The 14,396-nt window shown below is 54.0% G+C and overlaps 6 protein-coding genes across 6 annotated transcripts; 3 read left to right on the forward strand and 3 right to left on the reverse strand.

Moving 5' to 3' along the window:
• Positions 1 to 354: 354 nt before the first annotated feature.
• N0V96_002128 (uncharacterized protein) lies at positions 355 to 1,611 on the forward strand (the record flags this gene model as incomplete). Its single annotated transcript, XM_053187837.2, has 1 exon — positions 355 to 1,611. The coding sequence occupies one exon, from the start codon at positions 355 to 357 to the stop codon at positions 1,609 to 1,611; it is 1,257 nt and encodes a 418-aa protein (XP_053055341.1).
• Positions 1,612 to 1,800: 189 nt separating this feature from the next.
• Positions 1,801 to 3,596, reverse strand: MON1 (Vacuolar fusion protein mon1; the record flags this gene model as incomplete). The annotated part of the gene is made up of 3 exons (XM_065756442.1): positions 1,801 to 2,368; positions 2,469 to 2,674; positions 2,760 to 3,596. The coding sequence occupies 3 exons, from the start codon at positions 3,594 to 3,596 to the stop codon at positions 1,801 to 1,803; spliced, it is 1,611 nt and encodes a 536-aa protein (XP_065614811.1).
• Positions 3,597 to 4,799: 1,203 nt separating this feature from the next.
• N0V96_002130 (uncharacterized protein) lies at positions 4,800 to 10,720 on the forward strand (the record flags this gene model as incomplete). Its single annotated transcript, XM_065756443.1, has 6 exons — positions 4,800 to 4,899; positions 4,956 to 5,083; positions 5,150 to 7,536; positions 7,592 to 7,836; positions 7,885 to 9,347; positions 9,404 to 10,720. 6 exons carry the CDS (start codon positions 4,800 to 4,802, stop codon positions 10,718 to 10,720), a joined length of 5,640 nt encoding a protein of 1,879 aa, XP_065614812.1.
• A 64-nt stretch (positions 10,721 to 10,784) lies between these two features.
• Positions 10,785 to 11,609, reverse strand: tgs1 (putative diacylglycerol O-acyltransferase tgs1; the record flags this gene model as incomplete). Its single annotated transcript, XM_053187834.1, has 2 exons — positions 10,785 to 11,457; positions 11,527 to 11,609. 2 exons carry the CDS (start codon positions 11,607 to 11,609, stop codon positions 10,785 to 10,787), a joined length of 756 nt encoding a protein of 251 aa, XP_053055338.1.
• Positions 11,610 to 12,066: 457 nt separating this feature from the next.
• On the forward strand, positions 12,067 to 13,231 carry N0V96_002132 (uncharacterized protein; the record flags this gene model as incomplete). The annotated part of the gene is made up of 2 exons (XM_053187833.2): positions 12,067 to 12,231; positions 12,305 to 13,231. 2 exons carry the CDS (start codon positions 12,067 to 12,069, stop codon positions 13,229 to 13,231), a joined length of 1,092 nt encoding a protein of 363 aa, XP_053055337.2.
• Positions 13,232 to 13,576: 345 nt separating this feature from the next.
• Positions 13,577 to 14,370, reverse strand: OST2 (oligosaccharyltransferase complex subunit epsilon; the record flags this gene model as incomplete). The annotated part of the gene is made up of 4 exons (XM_053187832.1): positions 13,577 to 13,643; positions 13,714 to 13,777; positions 13,831 to 13,888; positions 14,035 to 14,370. The coding sequence occupies 4 exons, from the start codon at positions 14,368 to 14,370 to the stop codon at positions 13,577 to 13,579; spliced, it is 525 nt and encodes a 174-aa protein (XP_053055336.1).
• Between the last annotated feature and the right edge of the window lie 26 nt (positions 14,371 to 14,396).

Here is a 14,396-nt window from a genome sequence, read left to right on the forward strand (position 1 = left end):
CAAGAGCTACACCTATAGACACATCAGCTTTACCATCAGGTACATCGGTATCTTCGACTGTAGCTCCACCAGCTTCATCAATTCCAACAGCTTCAGCGACATTTACATTGTTGCCTTCGTCGATAGCTTCATGAGCTTGACTTCCCAAGTCCCATCGACAGCTTCACCTATAGCTTACACCGGCCGATACCATCAGCTCCTCTGACAGCTCCACTGGGAACTTCATCACCAAGCTCTGCCAAGCTTTATCGACATTTCCACTTGCACCGTAGCCCAGCAGGACCATTCCATTGATCATTTCCCTTCTCTTCCCTTCCCTGCCTCTCGCAACCCAATCCCCACAAAAAGCAAACAATGATCTCCTCCCTCTCAGAGATGAAGAACCTCAGGTCACCTCTAGACCGTCTCCCCCTGGTCATCCAACATCCTTCCTTCTTTGAGAATCCGTCTCAACACCTCTCGTCGTCGCGGTCGTCTTCGGCGGCGGGGCACTATACTTGTCTCGACGGGGACCAACTCTTCCACCTGGACTATCGACCAAAGTACGCTGTCAAGGACCGCCCCGCCCGCAATGGCGTGGATTCGGACGACGCCGTGGAGCGCAAGGATAGCGTCATGACCGATATTGCCGATGCGGACGAAACTCTCGACAACAAGACGTCTCTGTCTGTGTCGCCGCAGGCATTGTCATCGGTTTATTCGTCTGAGTCAGGTGGTAGTGAAGAGCAGACTGAGATGACGATGACGGTCCGCAAGTTGGTGAGGGAGTTTGATGAGGAGGGGGAGAGTAGTACCGCGCCCTCCGAGGACGAGAAGAAGAAGGCCGAGGAGATGGAGATGGAGAGGCGTAAGAAGGAGAGAGAGACCCGGCAGAAGGAGATGGAGAAGCAGCAGAAGAAGATGAACAAGGAGAATAAGAAGAAGAGGGAATCCGCGACGTTGTTGTCCGGTGGTCCATGGGGCGGCGACGCTCGATGGGTGAATGGTGGACGTGGGGGTAGGAATAACGGGGGCTACGACGCTCCCGGTATCTTTCTCCAACCTGAAGCTCCACGGCCTTCACCACCGACGCTAACTTATCCCGTTGGAGTGTTCCCGCCCGAGCCAAAGAAGAGCAAAGAAGAGAAGAAGGCGAAGAAGGAGAAGGAAGAGGCTGAACGGGACGAGCTCCTGGTACTGCCCAAGGTGCCGTGGTGCCACCAGAGCGGTGGGTGCCGCCAGAAGCGCGGACGACGGAGGAGGAAGATGGCCGGGTTCGCGGCGCGGTCGGTCGATTTGCTGCGTCGGCTTTTCGGCAAGGAGGGCAAGGAGAAGGAGGACAAGAAGGGCAAGAGGAGGGCGAGGTGTCGAATCTGTGGCGATGAGTTGGGGTTTGCGGTTGAGCGGGCTGAGTGGCAAGAGGATAGAGAGTTGGGTGCTGCTGCCGCCGCTGCCGTGGGCAAGGAGTCGTCGAGCGGCTCCAATGGACAAAAGTTGGAAGCGGACTCGGGCAAGAGGGACATGGATCAAACCGAGGCTGATATGATAGCGACACCGGCGGGTGAATCACGTTCGACGTTGGCGACTGTCCGTCTTACAAAGATCCCAGAGGCGTGGTGGACGACGATGTAGATAGCTTTGACTGTAGAGTCGTCTTTGTATTGATACCCAAGTAGTTTGTCGAGAGAATCTTTCTCTCTCAGTCAGCATGGCCACTGAGGGCCAGCTCTTGTAATTTCTAATAGCTAATAGCTAATAGCTAATCAGTCCAAGCATATGACCTGTACCCTGATATTCAAGGGGTCATCTGGTTTCTCTGGATCAGAATACGCCTCCGCCGATAATGAAGACCCGTTCCTCCTCGCGACGGGCCCACTGAATCACTTTGTTGGCGCCTTGGGTGAGCACGGCACGGCTCACGTTGGGGCCAGCTACGCAGTAAAATTCGAATATTGGTGTGATCCAGGCTAAAGAAGTAGCATCCTCGGAGACGGAATGTAGAACGCGCATATGGGAGTGCTTTGCGTGGACGGCAGCGTGTAGTTGATGATATAGGCCCATGAGGCGGCGACGGGCCATCAGGGAGGAGAATACGGGGTCGAGGGCGGACATGCTAAACTGCACGTTCGCGCGGGATTTGTAGAGGAAGTGCGATATTTGACCACCGGGAGCAATGTCTGTGGTCTTTGGCCGGCCAGCACGCGCGGCGGTCTGTATAAGAGAGAGATGGCCCGACTTGGCCAGAGAAGCCGCAACGTTATCACGCATTTGCTTGAGCTCAAAAAAGGACTCCTTGTCCGGGCTGATGAGGATGATGGCGAGTTCTTCATCCTTGTGTACCGGCGCCTCTTGCCCCGTGGCTTGCTCGCCGTCAACACCGTCGAAGAAGCTGACGTACATGTACAGGTAGCCGCGATTGTTGAAGGCCGGCAAGCACAGAGGAATCCCAATTTTCTCCGCCGCCGGCTTTGATCCCACCCGATTCGAACAGCATATTGAAGATGAGTTGGAGGTCGCTTGGGTGCAGAGAGTGGCGACGCGGACGAATAACGCTGACCAGCTTACCACCGGCCACAATCAAGCCGTACAGAAGCTTGTCTGTCCTCTGCTTGAGGAAGGCGTTGTTGATGGCATGTCTCTGAGACTTGCGCAGCTTGAGACACTCCCAAGGCACCAAGCAGTGCTGACGGGGAACCTTTCGTGAAATTGTCGGCAAGAGACGAAATCAGGGGCTCAGTCCCTTCGAGTGGTTTCCGAAGATCGGACGACGGTCGATGGACGAAAATGTTCTTCAGCGTGGGCAAGGTCAGTGTCGACAGGATCTGCATATATAGAGCTTCGAGTTGCGCTCGTAGCTGTGAGTCACTTTCGCCGAGCCGACTGATGGCTACGAAGTAGAGGGGGCCTTGCGTTGCAACAACAAATCGCGTGGTTCCAGCGGTGAAGCCAGACAAGGGGTTCTTGGCCCCTTCATAAAAGGATATGAGGGTTTGAATGACGCCCATGGACGAGTTGATCAGTCCTAGGTCTCCATGACGACTGTAGATGGGTTTGCCCGCCGACGAAAGGATCATATAGTGCTTCAATTTTGCCTTCCACATGGTGACTCGGTCTTCGTCTTTGAAACTCGCATCGGCCTCGTCGGGTAGGTCGTCGAACTCGTGCTCGAAACCAGCCAGATTACGGGTTGTGTTGTCCATCCTCAAGGTTTCGAAGGGTGGCACTGTTGCCGACTGCGACCTGAGAAGGTTCCATGCCGGACTTCTCTTGTTGAACTCGCCCATTAGCAGGCTCGCAATGTCGTTGGGCGGCCGCAAGGTCGGGGAGAAGCTGGCGATACTCATAGAATCTTCACCTTCGCCCAGCGTCCTAGTTGGAGTAGCTTGGCCACTCGAGGACTGCACGGGGGTCGAAGCGGCCCTACTGCCTGTGGTCGAGAAAGTGCCGCGCGAACCATCTGGGAAAGACAGGGTCTGGATATCGAGTGGTGTAATTGCGGTAGTCGCGGCTGCCATGGCCATTCTCGAATCTATCGAGTCGTTCGATTCCATCGAGGGCCGTGGTGGCAGAGGGGGAGGTTGCTCCTCGCTGGGGCCGTTTTCGTGGTCCTCGCCCATGATTGCGATGGCGGGAGCATTTCAGCTAGGTGGTCGGGAAGTGGAAAGAATCGCGGCGATGTTGCAGACTACCTAGAAGTAGAGTGGTTTTGAGTTTATCTAGAGCTTGGGTCGGCAAACCAGGTTCAAGCCGCCATGGCTGGCATTCGAGACCCCACCTAGGGTATAGGTAAGGTTGTAGGTTGGTATGTGAGGTTTAAAGACGGCACTGGGAGAGGAGCGAGAGAGGGATCCGACGGGTTAAGGATGAAAATCGTCCCAAGTTAGCGCAGACCTGCTGATGATGATGCGTAGGAGGGGCCGCCGAGATCTAGTGGTGCGGCAGCCTCTTGGTAAAGTGCCTTAGTGGGAACGGTCCGCTAATCAGAGCCTGTCTCGGCCCACTTGCTCGCCTGACCTGGGACCGGAGCTGGACCAAATGTCCCCAGAGCAGGGAGCAACATGGGAATTTGCAAATCCCATGGCTGAGCGGAAACTCCCTTGCCGGAGGAAACATTCCGGACTTTGACAGCTTACTTCAGCAGATGCAATAGATACACTGGCAGCTGATTATCTAGATAACAGTGATGCCGTTTGCTGCAAGCGGTTGTGCACATGGTAAAATGCTGAGGTACCTTATCCTTGGAATGAAAAAGACCCAAAATATGGCAAGGACTTACTCCTGACCAGGCTATTTTGCATGCACACGACCTACTTGACGGACATGGCCGGGTATATTACACCAAGTTCCTTCAGAAGTTTTGTCTCTAGTGTTGAAAGATGTGTCTCATATCGTGAGGCTCAATGGTGGAGTGTCCAATCAAGGTGGAAAAGCGACAGAATGCAAAGAGCCCACAATTTCCAGGTGCACCCCAAATCCAATGCTTGATGACGTTGCGCTTTATCCTATCTCGGCGCTGATGGAGAGGGTTGTCCCAGCCTCGTCAGGCGAGAACGGTCGCTAAACTAGTCTGCCCAATAGGAAGCTTGGGAGCTTTCAGGGTGCCACCCCACTGTACACCTGTCGTCTGGAAGGAGACATGGTAGCCTTTCGAGCTCAAGCAACACCGGGCTCTTTAAACCCTGTTCACGATCACTGCATGCGAAGACTACCTACGCCAGCTTGATTCTCAAGGCTAGGCAGCGATGCGATACCGTCCTTACAAGACCAGAAGAACAGACTGATGTACTCACTCGTTCAATCAACGCCCATTCTCAGCAATCATGGCCCTTGAGCCTGGCTCTGGCCGTCGGTCTGTCTCTCCAGAGAGCTCAGGCCGCGAGTCTCCTCTTCCTCGTCAATGGAGGAACCAACTCGGAGCTGGTAAGCGTTTTGTCTTTGACTTTGGTAAGAATTCATGTATTGATTCTGTGATATAGAGGAAGCACCGATCAAGGACAAGCATTACCGCAAATACGCCTCCGGTGTTGAGAGGGCCCTTACTCTGTTTGAAACGGCCCTACAGGAATGGGCTGACTACATCTCCTTTCTGAACCGCCTCCTCAAGGCAAGACCCCTTTTCGTGATGGCGAACCGATTATTCAAACGACGGAAGACTAATCGTAATCATCAGGCACTGCAAGCTCGACACCCCTCGGTCACGACTATCCCTTCGAAAGCCATCGTCGCGAAACGCCTGTCGCAATGTCTCAACCCCTCCCTCCCGTCCGGCGTGCACCAAAAAGCACTCGAAGTCTACAGCTACATATTCGCAACAATAGGCACCGATGGACTATCCAAGGATTTACCCTTGTACTTCCCAGGCCTGGCGTCGACTCTTTCGTTTGCCTCTCTGTCTGTCCGATCCCCCTTTCTCGACATTCTTGAACGCCACTTTCTAGACATAGACCCCCGATCTCTTCGACCAGCCATGAAATCCGTTGTTCTGGCTCTTTTACCTGGCCTCGAGGACGAGACTAGCGAGGACTTCGAACGAACGTTGCGATTGATGGAGAGCTTCAAGACCGCGATCCGACCCGCAGGCAGCGACGAACTGGATGGTCCACATTCATCAGGAGATGACTTCTTCTGGCAATGCTTCTTCTTGGCCTCTATCACAGGGTCAAGTCGGAGAGCTGGGGCGTTAGCATACCTTGTGAGGAACCTGCCTAAATTAGGCGAAACCTCTTTACCAGGGAAGCCGGGCAAGAATGGCGTCCAAGAAGACGAGCATTCGGCAAAACTCGCACAAATGGTTACCTCTCCAGAACCTGGATTGCTCCTACGTTGCTTTGCTGCGGGACTTGCAGACGAGCAACTCCTGATCCAGCGAGGATTCCTAGACCTATTGGTCACCCACCTTCCCTTGCACTCCAAGGTGTTGCAGACGAATGTCAAACCAGGTGACTTGGAGCTACTTCTACGTGCGGCAGCTGGTGTTGTCATTCGAAGAGATATGAGTCTCAACCGGAGGCTTTGGGCATGGTTCCTTGGTCCGGACCCTGGGCCCGGCGAAAGTGAGAGCGGTATCGAATCCCCATCTTCCACGGACCATCACAACTCCTACTTTGCGTCCAAGACGAGTTACTTTGAAGATCATGGGCTTCAGCCTTTAACCAGAGCGCTGTTAAGCATGATCAATGTTGACCGCGATTCGAGCCCGGCAGAGAGAGCGAGACCTTACAGAATATGCTTGTCGCTCATGGATCGATGGGAAATCGGCGGGCTTGTAGTTCCCGAGGTTTTCCTTCCGATCGTCAACAGCGTTCGGCAGTACAGGGACCATGCACCCAGCAAAGCTGACTTCAACGAAGTGTTCCGCAGCGCCAGCGTGTTCTTTGATGGTGTCGAGAGTGGTTTGATTTACGGCGAGATTGTGAGTCTCTTAGCACAGGCTATAGGACCAGGAAACCTTGCAGAAAAAGAACGGCTCGACAAGTTGGATTTGATCAATTTCATCCTGGCAAATTTCAATGTCCGCGAGGAAGAGATGATTACCATTCATGCGCCCCTTACAGCTCTTTCGATTATCTGCATGCTAGAGGACACGCGAGAAAGACAGCAGAACTCTCCCAAGAAGTCATCGCAAAAGACTGCCGATGAGGCATTGCACATCGCTCTAGCTGTGTTGGACCTCATTCCGGATCGGGTCTTCCCGTCTTCAGATGGCAGCAAATCCAAGAGGACAATGGAGGCCGATGTTCTGGCCTCACTTCCTGCTGTCGAACTTTTGAAACGGATCAAGGCATTCTATGTCGACGAACAAGGGAATCTCGATGCCGTTCACGTTCCCCTCTCGCCTATTGAGGTCGGAGAGTTGCTGTTGCAAAAGTCTGGCTTGCTGGTCTGCGAAGGATTGGAGAACCCCGAGGCAGGGTCCGAACTAGGCGCCAAAGGCAGGATTTTGACCGCTCTACTACTCAAAGTGCCGACTACGTACCAGCTTGACACGACGTCCCTCCTCTCTTGTCTTCACGAGCGTTTGAATCATACGAGCACATTGTCTTTCACCTCCTTCAACTCGATTCTGTACCTCTCCGCCCATCTTTACTCTGCAGAGCGCATAGAGGTGCCAAATCTGACCGAACTCGTCACACCACTTGTTAAACAAGCTTGGGAGTTTCTGTCGGCGTCAGAACCAAAATACCACGTCGAGACCGTCAGATCACTGTGGCAGCTTCAGACTGCTCTTACATCACAAAATCGAGATATAGAAGCCGCCTTGGCCAGCCTCATTATCGAGAATGACATTCAGGGGTCCTTCGCATCACGTCCCGCGGATGCCGGCCGCAGGTTCAGCGTGCTTTGGTCTCATACATTACAGGATTCCAGTGCTGAAAGGCGAGGTTCGAAAACTCCCATGACTGAGAAGCCTCCACAGATCCGGCTGGCTGGGTCAGAGAACTACGATGTCATGTTGACGCGACCTCTATTCCTCATGCTCGATGCCCTCTTGGATGAACGAACCCAATTGTTCATGACTGTCAAGGGTTGGCTGAATAGCTTGGTCGGTATCGATAAGTAGGTTTGCCAATCTTTAGTGGTGTTGACCTAAAGTATTTACTAACACCAACAGACTCTTCTTGCTTTTCGTTAGGAAGTTCTCTGCATTGGAGTTCCTTAGAGCGAGCCACAAAATTGGAGCGGCGTCAACTTCGACCAATTCAACGACTTTCACGGCTGAAGACGATCTGGACCTTTGCCTTTACTACCTGAGAACGCTGTCGAATGTTTTCCGCTGGGCCCCAGACGTGATTTGGGCTGTTTTAGCCTCTACAACGATCACTGTGGATGGCGGGCATCCAGATGTCGCGCAGATGAGTAAGTAGAAATTCCTGACTGAAGGTACCTGGAAGTAACTCGCAACAGCTAGTCATGAAGGCGACATCTCAATGCAAGAGGTATTTATCCACGTTTGTCTACGGTGCATCGCTGGCAACAACGAACCTGCAGACGAAAACATCCGAGTCCGAGCAACTCAACTTCATCGCTATGCCTTAACCGTCATGCACCAAATTCTCCTAAATCCCTATGCGGAGCCCCTAGGAAGTCTCCATCTCGAGAATGTTCTCATCGAGCGCCTTCTCCAATCGCTCGCTGGACCCGACCCCTATGTTCAGGTTCTTCTTCTGGACGTCGTGTTCGATGCACTGAAACTCCGAGACATCATCATCTCCGATGTACCTGCTTCTCCGTCATCGGAGAAGAGAAAGATGAGTCTTGAACCGAGCAAGAGCCTGAGAGTATCGACACAGTCCGAGACCAAGCCAACATCACCGCCTCCCAACTTACTCAAGTGTCTCCAGGCTGGCTTAAGCTCTCCCAGCAGTCGGAGTGTTCTCGACAGCTGGGTCAGCTTCTTGACGGAATGCTTACCGTTCTACTCCGATACTATCTTCCAGGTTCTCATTCCTCTTGTGGAGACTTTGTGTAGACAAGTCTCCAACACCTTCAGTGACTTACAATCCATATTCCGAGACAATGGTACTTCAAAGAAGGATGATCGGAATGCACCCGAGTCTACACTGATCTCGCTTCTCAACGCATTGGAGCAAGTACTGGCCCGGGCACACGAGCGACTTCTGATTGAAGAGGCCAGAACGCAAGTTGTCAAGGGTCCGGATCAGCAGCCATCGGGATTCTTTGGCACCATGGTATCCGGTGTCTTCACCTCGGATGCCCCACAAGCGCGAAGTGCCACCGCAAACGATAGACTCACGGTGCACCTTGCATTTGCAGATGCTGTTCGCATTTGCTTCACTATTTGGTCCTGGGGCCAAGGCGGCGATATCAATGCTCAGGACTTGACATCTGTTTCGTCTTTCAACTACACATCTCTTCGAATGAGAAACCGGGCGAGACGACTGCTAGAGCACCTTTTCGCAGCAGAGACCTTGGAGTGTCTCGAGACAGTGATCGAAATCTGGCGGGGCTCTATCAATATTACGACACCTATACCCCAGTCAGAAGTATTCAACCTCTTACCAGCATTAGATGGTTCACGACCAAAGCACACCATCCCTGCCATATTCAACGCTATCTACAGTAGAACGAACCCTGGGGCATTGGACGCTTCAAGGAAATCAACGTTGACAACATCTCTCCAAGACATTGACCTCGTCACATTCCTGGTTGAATATGCCCGCTCGCTGGAGGACGACGCAATGGACGAGATCTGGCTTGACTGCATGGCGTTCCTGCGTGATCTGCTCACAAACCCTTTCCCACATAGACAGACGCTACCAAGTCTGTTGGAGTTCGCGGCTATCCTAGGCGAAAAGGTTGACAACACCAATTTCGGGGAGCAGCGGAAGATGAGACGCGAGCTTGGGGTAAGCATCATTTACCCTAACACCTGCTATAGAGAACCTACTAACACAGAGGTCAGGATCTGTTCCTCCGACTACTAACGGCGATTTTCACAACCAAGCCCCTGACGTTCTCAGATACGGCACCAAACGACAAGTCGGAAAAGAACCGTGATGGTGTTCGCCGCGCCCCCACGATTGCCCTGGTCAGCGTCCTCGATAGAGCCGAAGATGTAGTCGCAATCTTGGCATCAATCGTGCCGAACCTTCCCAAGATCCTAGTCGAGACGGACCGTGTGCTGTCCGCAGCCGGTACAATTTCAACAAACGTCATCAATCCAGCCTTTAGAGCAAAGGCATTCCCTGATACTGTGTCCAAGAACACACTAGTCTTACTACAAGAACTGTCCAGGCTGCCCAATAACCAAAAGACGTGGAAGAAGGATGTTGGGGACGCGTTCAACGATGCCCGGTTCTTCAGCTCGAGCATTGAGCTCGTCCGAAGCGACTGGTTGCCGTTGCTTAGACAATGGACCGTCAGTGACAAGGAACGTATGCCTGAGCTTCTGGCCCGCATGACTCCGCCCACCACGGCCGGTATCGTTTTTGGTGTTGGTGCCACTTCTGCTCGATTGGAGGCAGATCGGAGAACGCAGCTCAACCTTCGTCGCACTGCATCACTAGTCCTCGCAGCTACAGAGGACGCATTCGTCACAGAGCTTCCCATCATCACTGACAAAGTAGTGGAACTTCTTGGCGCCACGGCGACGTCTTCACCTTCCTCTACAACGAGGGCGGAGATCTTCATGCTTGTCCGCGCACTTGTATTGAAGACCAGTGCTATCCACCTAGCTATGCTGTGGCCGATTATCAACGCCGAACTTCATGCAGCCATCGCCTCTGTCGTGGCTGCCGATCACAGCACCGCATCTGATACCTACAACAACATCTCTATCCTACAAGCTTGCAAGTTGCTAGATCTGCTCATTTGCGTTGCGCCGGATGACTTCCAGCTTCATGAGTGGCTCTTCGTCACGGACACCATCGACGCTGTGTATCGGTCTAGCAACTACCAACCTGTTGCACTTGTCGACGAGCTTGCAGAGGAGCTTGGCACTATGGGTGTCAGCTCTTCATTGGGTAGCAATCCGGCGGCGCACTTGGCCACAAGCAGCTCCCACAGACGACCACTGCTTGGACCTGGCGGCATCAATGACGAAGTCAGCATTGATAGAAAGGACGAGCTCGTTGGCAAGATCCTGCGGCCGTTCTTTGGACAGCTCAGTATCTACGCTTTCGAGTCGACGTACGCGATGGCACCACTAGACCGGGAGTTTTGTGTTCAGGGGTTATTGAAGGATTTGTTCGATGAACGTAGCGTTGTCAAGGCGTTGTAGAAGCAGGTTTTGCTTGTTAGAGTGTGGCCCTTGTTGAAAGGGCTAGAACAAGAAGAAATTTTCGTTAAGGTTTTGATTGTTTTGTACTCAATGCTCCCGGTATAAATGCCACCATGGCCTTACTCGCCCCCTCCATGCAATACTGCACTACTTCGAGCTTCTCCCCCTCCGGGGCCAATTTCGCCACCTGCCTGAGATCACTTGTTCGAGGGAGATATAGCGCATGATCCATGGGTTTACAGGCCTTGTGCAGGTCTTCCAGATTATACGGTTCCATTTTGCTGAGATCAAACACCTCGGCGGTCCGGTACCCAGGTCCACCCCAAGGCGGCGAAGCAAAGACCACTGTCTCGGCCATGTCGACCCTCAGCTCCTCGCTCAGCTCCTCGGGGCTCTCTCTCAGCTTGCGGAGGTAGTCGAAACAGTCCCCGTGGATCCAGGTGATGTACTCCGCGACCTCGTACAGCTCTGCGTTGTGCTGGGCGCACGCCAGGGTCGCGGCGTCGCGCTCGATGGAGATGACGCGGTCCCAACGGGCCGAGAGGGCGAAGGCGATGGTATTGCCGCCGGCGCCGCCGAATATGTCGACGAGGACGCGTTTTGAGGCGTCGGTGTGGTACATTTCGTTTGCGACTGTGTTTGCGACGGGTTCCGGGGTCACGCCGAACCAGGCGCTGTCTGTGAGGTAGACGCCCTCGTCGTACCAGGAGAAGAGGGAGTAGCGCTGGGAAAAGTATCTAGAGATGTTTGTTAGCTGCTGCTGTTGCAATATAGCTTTTTGTCCCGAGGAGAGGGTTCTGGCTTACTTTTGGAGATCCCAAGGCACTTCTGCCTTGGACTTGTAGTGATGGCACTCATCCGTTAGGGGGAGTCTGGTGGCGGCCTTCATTTTGGTGGTGATGCATGAATTTAAGGTATACTAAGCCCAGTTCCCTTTGAGAACAGGGAGATTTCGATGGATTAAGAGTCTAGTTGGTCAGACCCATCGAGACAATGTTACATGTTGAGATTTATATGAGAAAGCCGTCGAGGGTTCAGTGATGAAAATGAGATGAACGAGGCTGAAGTTAGAGGAAGCTAAAGTTAACGCTCCACTTAGTGACCCCACTAGTGTAGAGAGAAGCTTGGATCATCTGCAAGGCTGACGAGGGACCTTGGATGACAGCTTGCTCCAAGCAGGAACGAATGGAATGCTCCCAACGACAAACACTCGAGTAAATAGCCACCACATACCTCAATACCCGCTCTCAAGCTTTCTTACCGAAATTTCCGGTCCTGAAAAAAAAAAAACACACACACAAAGCGACTCAAAAAAATAACTCGTTTCGAGCGACGAGCGCATCACCATGTTCAATGCGCTGAACCGCTTCATGTCCCGCCTGGACGGGCAGCAACCAACTCAGCAGAACAACCAGGGCTCCTTCGGTTTCCAGGTGCTCCGCAACACGAACCTCGAACTCAACGTCGAGCCTTGGTTTGACTTCATCATTGGTATTAACGGCCGGCCCATCGTACGTACTCTGTGATTTCCACAGTGACCCCCCGTTCGAAAGGTAACTTACTGACAAAGCCCCTTCTCGCCAGGACAACCCCGACCCAAGCCTCTTCGCCCAAGAAGTCCGCAACTGCGCAGGCGGCTCCGTCTCCCTAGGCCTCTGGTCCGCAAAGGGCCAACGCACCCGCGAGCTCCACGCCCTCGTCCCCCAAGACACCGCGTCCCTAGGCCTCTCCCTGCAGTGGACCCCCCTCGCCGTCGCCGCCAACATCTGGCACGTCCTCGACGTCGCGGCAAACTCTCCCGCCGACGGCGCAGGCCTCCTCCCTTACGGCGACTACATCCTCGGCAGTCCCGAGGGCGCCCTCCACGGCGAGGGCGGGCTGAGCGAGCTCGTCGAGGACCACATTGGCCGGCCGTTGCGCCTGTACGTGTACAACAACGAGTACGACGTCACGCGCGAAGTGACGATTCAGCCGACGCGCGAGTGGGGTGGTGAAGGCGCGCTGGGGTGCGTGCTGGGGTATGGTGCGCTGCACAGGTTGCCTGCGCCGCTGAACGAGCCTGTCGACGCGCCGGGCGAGATGATGTTCGATGCTGGCGGGGAGAAGGACCCGGCCGCCGCGCTGTACGGGAACGCGGGACCCGTCGGCGAGGTGCAGCAGAATCTCTTTACGCCCGCCACGCCTGGTCTCGGCGCACCTCCTCCTCCTCCGACAGGGGGCGACTTCCTGGTCCCTGCGCAAATGGTGGATGCGGGCGCCGCGGCGGCGCCGCCTCCTGCGGGCACGGCGACGACGAGGAAGAAGAAGGAGAGGCACCACGGCGGGAACAATAACTTTATGGATGATTACTTTAAGGAGGAGGAAAAGAAGAGCAGGGAGGCGGACAATGCGCCCAGCGGGAGGGGTACGCCTGTTGCGCCGCCTCCGAAGATGGGGGGACCGCCGCCGCCGCCGAGAGCTGGTTCGACGGGACCACCGAAGGACCAGCCTGCGGCCGAGGGTGCTGAGTGATAGAGAGGGGGGTGGAAAGCTGAGGTCGATGGGTGGGTGTCAGGATTATAGAACTAGAATTTTGGAGTCCGCTGTCATGATGATTCCCAGAATTGCACTTTTTTTTCTTCTCTTTGACATCTACCTTGCTGTGATGCAACGCCTGCTCAAATAATGTACATTGCTTTGTTCGTTCCGCATGCTCATGCGATTGTGGTATTGTAGCTTTGATGCTTCACCACCAATTGGTCTATCCACCCCCACATCGAACCTCAATCTTTGGCCTTGAGGACCTGCACCCCCTTTTCTTGTCCTGACCGCAAGACAAGAACCTTCTCTCCTGTTCCTTTCGTCTGGTAAGTGCTCTTAGTTTATGAAGTTGACGCAGAAGAAGTGCAGGATCAGACTGCATGCGACGTAGTCGGCGAAAGCTCTGTGATTGTAGTATTAGTTTCTGTAGTCGTAGTCCAATATTCGCACAGGATTTGGAAGAGCTAGCATACCTCTCGGGTGATACAGAGGGGAAGTCGGACTTGTTGGCCTCGGTGGTCTGGATGCGCAAGGATGCTAGAGGACTATTGTTAGCCATTGTAAACCGTATTGCTTTGATTGTGTCTTACCAGTGAGGACGAATTGGCCGACGGTGGCAGAGAAACCAGAGAGGAAGGCGTTGAAGGGCTGTTTGGCACCAGGACGTTAGCGATTGCTCCTCTGTAGATTTCCATATGCTGATCCTCCAAGGTTCCTTCCTCAAGCTACAGCTGAACGAACAATCCCCATCCGAGCTGATTGAGAGGGCAAGATATAAGAACAAAGAGACATACGTAGTTTCCAGCAACAACGCAGTACAAGAACTGCAGGGCGCCAACAACGACCAAAAAGGCCATGAAGACATCAATCAGCTTGGTGCGCTGGGGCGTGCTCTTGACGTAGTGGTTGTAAATGTTGGCCAGGACCTGGTCCCAGTTCTGGGCGCCACTGCCGGTGCTCTTGGGGGTCATGGTGATGGGTACGGCCTTGGGCTGCGAGGTCATTGTGCCCGGGATCGCGGCGGCGGCGGTCGGTCCCGCGGGTGAGGTGGGCGGCTCGGGGTGGTGGACTGCGGGAGCGGCAGCGGCAGCAGCAGCTTTTTGGGAGGAGGCGGTTCGCTTGGGCGCCATTGTTGTAATTTCGCACGTCGGAGGTC

The sequence above is a fragment of the Colletotrichum fioriniae genome (assembly GCF_027942845.1).
Source record: "Colletotrichum fioriniae strain IMI 355084 chromosome Unknown scaffold_2, whole genome shotgun sequence".
NCBI lineage: Eukaryota > Fungi > Ascomycota > Sordariomycetes > Glomerellales > Glomerellaceae > Colletotrichum > Colletotrichum fioriniae.